This window comes from Monodon monoceros, unplaced genomic scaffold (genome assembly GCF_005190385.1).
Source record: "Monodon monoceros isolate NGI ecotype Baffin Bay Population unplaced genomic scaffold, NGI_Narwhal_1 Super_Scaffold_5, whole genome shotgun sequence".
NCBI classification, from domain to species: domain Eukaryota; kingdom Metazoa; phylum Chordata; class Mammalia; order Artiodactyla; family Monodontidae; genus Monodon; species Monodon monoceros.
This window is the reverse complement of record NW_021703782.1, coordinates 77,116,744-77,127,644: the sequence shown is the minus strand read 5'-3', so window position 1 is coordinate 77,127,644 and position 10,901 is coordinate 77,116,744. Positions and strand designations below refer to the sequence as shown.

General features: G+C 50.8%; 1 protein-coding gene across 1 annotated transcript; it reads right to left on the bottom strand.

Moving 5' to 3' along the window:
• Nucleotides 1–4,416: 4,416 nt before the first annotated feature.
• CCIN (calicin) lies at nucleotides 4,417–6,383 on the bottom strand. The gene has a single exon (XM_029203579.1). It carries the CDS (start codon nucleotides 6,272–6,274, stop codon nucleotides 4,508–4,510), a length of 1,767 nt encoding a protein of 588 aa, XP_029059412.1. The 5' UTR covers nucleotides 6,275–6,383; the 3' UTR covers nucleotides 4,417–4,507.
• Between the last annotated feature and the right edge of the window lie 4,518 nt (nucleotides 6,384–10,901).

The window sequence follows — 10,901 nt, the reverse complement described above, 5'->3', positions numbered from 1 at the left end:
TTTCTCCCACTAGGATGACTATATTTGGGAAGACAGATAATAAAAAGTGCTGGTGAGGGCTTCCCTGGTGGCGCAGTGGTTGAGAGTCCTCCTGCCGATGCAGGGGACACGGGTTCGTGCCCCAGTCCGGGAAGATCCCACATGCCGCAGAACGGCTGGGCCCGTGAGCCATGGCCACTGAGCCTGTGCGTCTGGAGCCTGTGCTCCGCAACGGGAGAGGCCACAACAGTGAGAGGCCCATGTACCGCAAAAAAAAAAAAAAAAAAAAAATCACTAAAAAATTAGAACCCTAATACATTGTAGGTGGGAATGTAAAATGATGCAGCTCCTCTGGGAAACAGTCTGGCAGTTCCTCAAATGGTTAAACATAGAGTTAAAATTTGATCTAAAAATTCTATTCCCATGTATATACCCAAGAGAAATGAAAACATATGTGAACACAAAACCTTGTACACAAATGTTCATAGAGCACTATTCTTATAGCCAAGAAGTGGAAACAACCCAAATGTCCATCAACTAACTGATAAACGGATACATAAAATGTGGTATAACCTCACAATGGAACAGTATTCAGCTGTAAGAAGGAATGAAGTTCTGGCACATGCCACAACATGGATGAACCTTGAAAACCTTATGCTAAGTGAGAGCTAGAAAAAAGGTCATATTTTATATGACATGTCTAGAATAGGCTAATCCATAGAGACAGAAAGTAGATTAGTGGTTGCCTAGGGCTGGGAAAATGAGGGGGTTGGAGTGTTACAGGTAAGGGGTACAAGGTTTTTTTTGGAGCAATGAAAATGTTCTAAAATTGATTGTGGCAATGATTGTACAACTCTGTGAATATATAAAAGCCATTGAATTCTACACTTTAAATGGGTGAATTGTAGTATGTGAATTACACCTCAATAAAGCTTTTAAAAATAGGTCATCGTACCATTGTGCTATTTAACATTTCTGAAAAACCCAACTTGGACCAAAATACCCCAGTTTCTAACACCAGATTTCACACCTTAGCAGAAACACTGTCTAGAAAAGCCAGAAAAATACAATAAACCCTTCTTTGGATATTGGTGTCTTGATGAAAGGAGTCTTCGCCGACACTTCACTGACACCAGTTTATACCCTTATGTGGCATCCGGGGAAGTGCATCCTGGGAAGATTTGGGATGGTTAAAGTTTGCTCTGTGTGTGTGTATGTAAAATGTTTGACAGATAATTTTGAAAGGAAGATGGGAAAAGGGAGCTAGAATGAAATCTCCACCACAAGTGTATTCTCAGATCAATTTTAGGAAGAAGTTGAGGATCTGGAAACTGATTCCCTTAAAACTATGAATGTCTGAATTTCCCTTGGAAAGACTTCATGTACCCCAGTTTGAAGACCTGGATTGCAGTACAGAAGTCATGTCTTTCAAGACCATAATCTCTGCTATGAATTGCTAAAGTTCCCCTAGCAACAAAAGAATTGGACTCTGATTCAGCTGTGTCAGCCTCCTCAAGGTGATAAACCCTGATGCTTCAGCCTCATGGTCTAATTTTAATGTGGGAAGGAGGAAGGAAAGGCCACATTGGTTAATATATCAAATTATAATCCCACGATGCTAAACAGCTCCCATTTTAGCAAGCGCTCTAGTGATTCTGCCGCACATGGGAGCGCCCAATACTGTCCAGTGCCCAATACTTTCCAGCAAGGAAAAGAAAGAATGCTGAGAAAAAGACAGAGGACAGTGTCATCAGGAGACAGTTTGGTGGCATGGTGGGAACAGAAGTCAGACTGAATGGGTTAGAGATTGGTCTGGAGCCAGAGAGCAGAAGCAACATTTAGGAAGCTCAGCTGAGGAGAGATATGCACAGATAGCAAGAGGCGGACCTCAGAACTGAGGAGGGTTTGTTTTCAGAAAAGGAGAATCTTGATAGGAGAACCTTTACGGGTTGAAGAGAAGACATCAGGAAGGGGATGTGGAGAGAGATGGGCACTGGGGAGCCTGAAAAGTTGTGAGGTCACAGAATGGAGAGACAGGGAGGGGGGCTTCCCTGGTGGCGTAGTGGTATAAGAATCCGCCTGTCAATGCAGGGGACGTGGGTTCGAGCCCTGGTCCGGGAAGATCCCACATGCCGTGGAGCAACTAAGCCCGTGCGCCACAACTACTGAGCCCGTGCACAACTACTGAGCCCATGAGCCACAACTACTGAAGCCCGCGTGCCTAGAGCCCGTGCTCCACAACAAGAGAAGCCACCGCAATGAGAAGCCCACGCACCACAACAAGAGTAGTCCCTGTTCGCCGCAACTAGAGAAAGCCTGCGTGCAGCAACGAAGACCCAACGCAGCCAAAAATAAATAAATAAAAATTAAAATAAATAAATTTATTAAAAAAAAAAGAGAGACAGCGAGGGGTCAGCTTTGAATCATGGAAGGACACCTCTTCCTCTGAGGTGCAGAAAAGAAGCAGAAGCTCTGGGGGATAACGGATTGTTTATGGTGCTAGGTAATTTGACCTCTATTTCTTTGGAGTTCTGGTGGCAGAATGAGAGGTAAGTGGCTGAGAAGAAAGAGAAAGGAAGGGCCAGGCCCCAGTACACCAGAGAAGGTTGGAGAATCAGCACTAGGGAATGGCATCTGGTGTCATAAGAGGTGACTCTGGGGTCAGCCAAGCCTGCTGGGGTGCTGACGGGGCAGCTGGGCTTAGCTGCGTGGGTCTCTAAGACCCTGTTCTTCCAGCTGGGGGACACAATGAAGTGAGCAGAGGCGGGGGCTGCCCAGGATTGGAGAAGTGAGAAACGTGGGAGAAGTTCCAGGGGAGAGCGTGTCAGCTGTGACGTCCAAGGTCCTGGCCTACAAGGAGGAAAGTTAAGACTTGGGCAGAGGGGTAGGCTTTGAAGAGGGAGGCCACCTGTCAGCGAAGTCAGGAAGATGCTTCGAGGCAGGTGGAGTAGGACTGAGTGGGAAAAGGCAGGGGATGGAGCAGATTTGAACCATGAGGATATGTAAAGTATCCTGCACTGTATAATACAGTCGCCACTAGCTTTGTGGGGCTTTATGTATGTAGTGAGTCCAAAATGAGCCATGCTGTAAGTGTAATACACACTGGCACAGGGACCTGCACAGAGAGGCCCCAGTGACTGGTGTGTGTGTGTGTTTGTGTGTGTGTGTGAATTGATGAGTGGACAAGTAAATTCATGAATGAACGAGTGAATGGGTGAATGAGGATTATATATAGTGTTCGAGGACGTCCATCGTTGAGTCAGTTTCTTCTAAATTGTTGAGGATTATATGCAAGTACACGAATGAAAGGGAAGAGGGAGTTAGAATTGAGGAGAGCTCACTAAGACTTTGATGTAGGGAGTCTCAAAGAACATTTTATGGAACCTAACTTAATATAAAGACCCAAGAACCTAGACCCTTGCCTCACTCCTCTTTTTTTTCTTTTTAAAAAGTACTCCCACAGCACTTTAATATATGCCAGGGACTGTCCTAGGCATTTTGCACATCACATCACCCTGTTAGGTAGGCGCTCTTATTGTCCCCCTTTTACAGATAAGGGAACTAAAGCACAGAGATGTCAATAGCTTCCCCAGGATTACCCAGTAAGTGATGGAACTGGTATTTGAACCAGGCCATCTGTCCCCAGTGTCCAGACCCCTAACTGCTACACCATCCTGTCTCTCATCCCGTCACCTTATTGCCAATCTTCTCTCCAACAGAGATGCAGGTTCCTTTTTCTCTCCCATTACTCACCTCTCTTCCACCCCCAGCTCCTCAGAACTTGTATTCCTGGAGAAAGTTCCCAATGAACCTTGTTTACTGGAAACAATTGTAAGTAAACCCCCAACTTTCCCACAAATGAGACACAAACACACCATAGCTGCGTGGCCAAACACAACAGCCAAGTAACCCTGCCTCCCCTCCCATCCCAACCCCACTCCCTTTGCCCGCATCCCTGAGCCTGGCTCACACTGCCTTCCCTCTCCCCAGTCCGGGAGGCTCCTCTCCCAGACCTGAGATTGGCCCTCCCCTGCCTTCCTAGGCAGACTCAAGGGAAATGAGTGTTGGAGGAGTCTGAGGCTTCACAACTCTAAGTAAATGCTTTAACTGTCAGTCTAGCAGATGCCCGCAAGGTGACTACAGGGGTATAGAATAGGGGGCCTTCCAGACATCACCTTGGCCAGTGCCTGGGAGATGCCTCAATCTCACCCACCAGGGATTTCCTTCCAGTCTCTGCTTGGATCTCTCCAGTGACGGGGTAGCCCTGAATTTCCACCTACTGGGAGCCACTACCCAGGAGATGCCTTGATCCCACACATCAGGGACTCTTCCAGCCTCAGCTTGGATCCCTCCAGTGACAGAGTGGCCGTGAATTTCCCCCCACTGGGGGTAGCTGTAGCCCAGCATCTCCACCTTTAGGGCCAAACAAAGACTAAGAAGGAACCAACAGGCCATCTTCTTCTCTTTCTCTCTCTCATTAAATCGTGAATAATAATGCATTTACTTATTCTCCCACTTAAAAAGCCATTTAAATCCTTTGAAGAATCTTGCAAGGTAGCTTGGCTAGACAGCAGGCAGGACAGTCCAGGGCCTCTGGTGGGGGGGCCAGGGTCTTCCACTCACCTGCGTTTTGGTCCAGCATGTAGGCGTTTGGACTGATGGTGTAGTCCTTTGTCTGGACATCACTGGCTGTGGTGACACCTCCACATACAAACACCTTGTTGTCTCCAATGGAGCATATAGCATGGGACACATCCAAGGGGCAGTTGTTGGGCAAGAGAGGCACTAAAGTGGTTGTCTTGTTGGCCTTTATCTTCTGCAGGTTGATTTCCACACTCTGCCGGTGGCTGTACACGCAGAGGATGTTGTCCTGATGAAAAGAGAGCAGGGGCCGGTGGTTGAACTCAATGGGGAAGGTGATACACTGGACCACGTCCCCAGTGTTGGTGTCAAAGCAGTCCACCACCCCGACCCGGGAGATGTAGCCCTTAACCAAGCACCTCCCAGTGACAATGTACAGGTTCCGGTCACCCTTGGTGATCACGGCTGTGCCGTCCATAGGGATGCTCATCTTCCCTGCCAGGTACCAGGCCTCCTTGCGCTCATCATAGCGGTAGATGTTAGAGACATACCTCCTTGGGGCAATGCTCCCACCCACTGAGTACACTGTCCCCCCGCAGGTCACCATGGTGTGGAAGACAAGCCCAATTGGCAGGTCGGGCAACTTGGTCCAGGAGTTGTCATCCATGTCATACCGCCAAGCCGTCTTCAGCCCTGAAATCTGCTCAGTGGTACCACCAGAGATGTAGATGTAGCGACCAGCAGAGGTGGCACTAAGTGCTGCTGCCCGATAGGGCATCTCTGAGAGCTTCAACCACAGGTTCTCCTGAATGATATAAGCAAACACTCCATCGTTGAACTTGCCGTGGGCCTTTTGGCCACCTAGGATGACCACCGAATCAAGCAGGGCCCCTTTCCGCTGGTAGCTCAGCAGGCTGGTTGGCCTCTCCTGCCTGCGGTCCACAAGGACACTCTCAATCAGGGTTGCGTGGGCTGAGCTGTTCTCCATGCCCATCAGCTTGTTGCTGGCATACATCAGCGTCTTGTTGGAGACAGCATTAAGATTGATGTAATTGAAGAACTTCTTGAAATACTTCTCCCGCTCATCCTTCTGGAAGTATACCCAATTGATGAGCGCATTGAGAGCCTGGTCCTCGTTGAGCACATGCAAGTTTTCATCTCGGAGCAGGCGGCTGAAGATGACAGGTGGACAGCGCATGAAGTGCATGGAGGCCTCAGGACTGGCCCAGTAGTGGAAGTTGTCACGAATGCCAGAGTAGGCCAAGTCTGATATCTCTTTGAGCTCAAAAAACTCAGCCAAGAAGAGGTAGCGCAAGCAGTTGGCACGGCGGATGGACTTAATCAGGAAGTCACTGCAGTGAATTCGAAGGCGTGGTGTGTTGAAATACTGGGCCCCACGAAGCAGCTCCTCCACATTCTTCTCTGAGATTACCACCTTTCCGCTGTAGAAGTAGTCCAGGAGCTGGTCCACCGTAGTCGGACTCAGGTAGTTGGGGTCAATGGTGATAAAGAGCTCATCAGTGGTCTTCATGTCGTGGTTGGAGATGAGACTCTTCACCAGCGGAGAGACTGCGGCCAGCACATTGCGATGTGCAAAGAAGACATGGTGGTCCACAGTCAGGGCCATGTCCCAGTACTCTTTGCGTTTTCTCTGTTTGTTCAGGTTCTGAAGCACGAAGCTGTTGTAGTTTTTCTCGGTGAACTCCAATTTCATGGTGCTTCTTGCTGGCTGAGGCAGAAGATCAGCAGCAGGTACTGGAGAACAGACTTTCTCAGGCCTTTGGGATTCAGACTGATGCTTGTTTGCAGAGCAGTTGATCAGGGAGGAGCGGGGGTGGGAGAGAGGATGATGTCACAGAGTGGATGAGGTCATCACAATGCAGGGCCCCCAGAGGTCTTTCTCAGAGGCACAGGGCTTTTCTCCCCTCTGATGGCCCTGAGCTGCCAAGGCCAGATGCCCTGCTAGGGCCTAGTGTCAGGGCCTAGAACTCAGGAGGAAACTCGGAGACGGGTCACAACTCCCACCTGGGACCTTCAACCTCAGTTCAGGGCTGCTTCCGGAATGTCAGAGCCAGTTTGGGCAGGGGTGGTGTGGAGAGGGTTAGGAAAGGCGGGGGTGGGGGGAAGGAAAGGGATTATTAGATCATCTAGAAGAATGTACATTGTACAGGAGGGAAACTGAGGCCCAGAGAAGAGAAGGGACTTGCCCAAGATCACATAGCCAGTTGGAAGCAGAGCAGGGCCTGGAACCCAGGCCTTCTGTAATATAGGATTTTTCCCACCCTTCCAGGATGCTCGTAACTACTCAGATTTCCTCTGTCTCTGATTCTCAAGCCCCAAGGCACATTTCTCTGCCAAGGCTCCTGGATATCAGAGAAGAAAAGCTCTGTCCTTTGGCTTCTGACCTTTGTGGTTACAGATACCATTCTTTATAAAATAGAGGGAGAGGCAGAGGCCACTCTCAGGAGCAGGGACACAGGAGTAAGCTGCGTACTGGGGGGACCTTCAGAGCTCTGATTATTTCAGTTCCACCGAAAACTGAGACATTCTCTCCACATTTCCAAGTCTCTAGCTTGTAAAATATTGGGGGTTGTGATGGGTCTGCTCTCTCCATCAAGTGTGGACTTCTCTCTAAACCTCAGTTTCCTCCTCTGTGAGATGGGAATAATAATAGTACCCACTTCAAAGACTAATAAGAGGGCTTCCCTGGTGGCGCAGTGGTTGAGGGTCCCTCTGCCAGTGCAGGGGACACGGGTTTGAGCCCTGGCCCGGGAGGATCCCACATGCCGCGGAGCAACGAAGCCCATGCGCCACAACTACTGAGCCTGCGCACCCTAGATCCCGTGCTGTGCAACAAGAGAAGCCACCGCAATAAGAAGCCCGCGCACCGCAACAAAAAGTAGCTCCCCCGCTCACCACAACTAGAGAAAGCCCGCGTACAGCAACGAAGACCCAACGCAGCCAAAAATAAATAAGTTAATTAATTTTTAAAAAAAGATGAATACGAGTTTACAAGAGAAAAGGACTAGAAGTGTTAAGCACAGTGTTTACCTCGTAACAAACCTTCAATAGTTGCTAGCCGCCATTACTTTAATATTACACCAGTTCGCCAAGCTCCGGCGTCCCTGGCTGGCTGCTCCCTTCGAAAACCCTTGTGGTGGTTCTCAGTTTGCGGTGGTTGGGAAGTCTGCAATCCCCATCCCCTCCGGCCGGGCTCCATGCGCTCCCTCGGCCACGCGGTGGCGCTAGAGGGTCATCTCCCGCCTGGGAGCGGCGCGCCGCCCCCCATCCCCTCCTCCCTGTAGCCGGGCCTCCTACGATCAACATAAAACACAACTGTGCCCATTTTCCAGAAGGGGGCATTGAGCCCCAGACTGCGGGCGCAGGGCCGGGCGGCCAGAGAGGAGCCATCCAGACCGGGCGTCCCCTTCGGCGCCCCGCGGGGTGGGGTGCTCGCGGGCTCGGCCAGCTCTCACGTCCACTGCACTCCCCGCCTCCGAGCGGGCGTGGGTCCCTCGGGGTTCCCGAGGCGCGGCTGTACCCAGGAGGGGATAAGGACCAGTCGGAGCCTCCCACGGAGGAGGGCCGGCTCCTGCGGGCCCCACCCGGACCAGCCTTTGGGGGCTCCCAGGAAGGGGCTCAACACGCAGACCCTGGTGGCCTTGGCGTGGTCGTGCAGAGAGGACCTGGCCTCGGGCCGCGTCCTTGATCTCCTCCAACCTGGGCCCTGAGCCCCAGTCCTGACCCTCAGGCCGTCCTTAGCGTCCCTGCTAGGAAAACCGTCATTGCAGCCTGGGGAATGTGAGCCTGCCAGGTCTTTCCCTCCCTGGTGTAGTCAAGTTCTCATTATCATTCACTGTCTCCCCCTCATCCTTTCATTCCAGACCTGGCTTTTTCTTAATTTGAAAATTATTTTAAAGTACCTACCTTTTAATGCTGAATCTGTTCACCTTGATGTCTTCAGGGTTAGACGCACTCAGTCTCTGGAGATATGTGTCTGCACAGGACTAAGACTTTCTGTTTTCCCCAAAGGAACAAAGCTTGGCTTTCAGCCCCTCCACAGACTAGCTGTGTGGCTGAGGTGAGTCCCACCCAGTCCGTTCTCTCCCTGTGAGGATAATTGAGCTCTAATTGCTTCTCCAGCTCTGATCTCTGGAGAGGGGCGGCAAGAGGAGGATGAGGTCTCTTGGTGCTGCTGTCAGACACCTGTCACTCCCACTGGCTTCCAGGCCTGCCCACCCAGGGTCAGGCCCTGGTGCTTCACCACTCCTTTGCCCGCACACCCACTTTGGTGGAGGAGGTGGCCATGCCCCTCTTTTTTGTTTCAGGTCCCAGAACACCGTGGAGGGAAGGTCTTTCATCAGATGCTTCCTTCCAGTTAAGAAAGTTGGGCTTATGGGCTGTCATGGAGACCTGAGAGCATCCAGTAGACTTAACTCCATGTGCCAGACCTTGTACGGATGGACAAATTGGGGCCCAGAAGGGGGAAGGGGCTCGTCCAACTCAGTTCACAGAGCTAGGGCTGGGAGCCGGGGTTCCCAGCTCCTTCCTCTGCCCTCTGGCTGCAAAGGAGAGCCGGCAATCTGGCTTGTTTTCTTCTCCTGTTGAACTTGTGGGAGTTGCCATCTTTAAGAAATCCATTAAAGAAGTTAGATTTGTGCCCACCCGCTCAGCCAGCTTTGTCGTCTGGCTTGTCTTCAGCCTGGTAAATCTCCCCTGGTCAGCTTGTTCCTTGCTCCAGCCAACTGAGGAAACAGACTCCAGCCTAAAGAGGCTGGCAGCCTGCCAGTGTCCACCACCTCATTATGTATGTGTGTATTGGGTAGAGTGTGTCCCTAGGAGCCCCAGGAAATTCAATGACTGGTCATTGAGTTTGTGTTGTTCGTGGTAGCTGCCCAGGTGTGGCCAGAATAAGACCTCATCTCAAGGCCCTCAGCTGGGTCTCAAAGATACTCCATCCATCCTCAGCTTCCTGCCCAGCTCAGCATTTTCTGTTCGCGGAAACTCCCTAAGGGAGGGGACTCTAATATTCTAATCTTCTGGGGACCATCAGCTGATGTATCAACTTGTCGGGAAGCCCTGAAGAAAATGAAGGGTATGTTTTAAAGATACAGATTTGGCCTGGAACTAGAAAGGTCAAGAAGAGTCTTTCCGTATTTCCACCTGTTTTATACCTCTGACAACTGGCTTTCTCACTTCTATATATTTCCAACTCATAACAGGGCTTGCATATAGCTTTGGCTTGCCGTGGCCTTAATTCAAACTCGTGGCACCCGTATTTTTTCAGTTCCACTGGTAAATTCTCTCCATATTTCTTGGCTCAAATTCCCAGTCCATGGCCAGCCTAGGGATTGGCTGCCCTTGGATCACATGTCCACTCCAGACCAGTCAGCTGTGTGATGGTAGGTCACGTGATTCAAAACATAGCCACCTAAGGAGCACGGTCTACAGGGGAGAGGTTGGAGGTATTCAGAATCTTGAGTTACCTAAGATGGGAACTCAGAGTTATGGATTACCTTAGTCATTGATAAAGAATCGGGCATGAATCACATGGGAGTAAGATATTACACAAACAAAAAAGATTTTTATCAATATCCCTGGGTGAAATGAAGGGCACAGAATGAGCCTGTGTTCACAGTGCCACAGAGACCTTCAGAGACTGGCCTGCACAGACTCCCAGCCCTGCCTATCTCACCAGCTGGAGATGCCACGGTTTCAGGTACACACAGCTTGGCACCTGGGTTGGTCCCTCCCACATGGACCACGTGAAGTCGTTATTCAAGAGGACTTTGTGTAGTTTGAGGCAAAACACAGAACTAAATTAGCGACTCTAAGCCCCCACATGGGAGACATCTCCCTGGAACATTTGGGCCTGTCACACATTCCTGGAGGGAGCAGCAACACAGCTGCAGCCACAGCTGCCAGGAACACGCCCCGGGCTCCCACCCTGTGTGCTGGGGGGAGGGCAGAGGCTGGAGGGCTTCCTCCGGGGGCCCTGAGTGAGCTCACCCTCACCCCCACGCTCACTGACTTCATCCTCCAAGGCTGCTTGGCCAAGAGCCCAGGCGGTGTGAGGGGCTTTCTCCCAGAACAGGCCCTGGGCCACCAGGCTGAGTGGGGGATGGGTGAATCGCAGGCCTAGCCCAGCTCCCTAGAAACCAAGGTGGTGCTGGGGGGCATACTGAACTCTGAAATGCCAGTGGATTTTAAGAAAAAAGGGAGGGTGGTGGGTGGGCAAGGGGCGGTGGAAGGTAGAAAAATGCAAGGAAGTAAAGCTTTTTTCTCCATTTGTTCTTTGGCAATCCCACCAGAGAATTCCAGGAGGCGTGCAGATGACATCA

Coding starts and splice junctions, on each gene's coding strand:
- CCIN (XM_029203579.1), bottom strand. CDS start 6,274: ATGAAATTGGAGTTCACCGAGAAAAACTACAACAGCTTCGTGCTTCAG.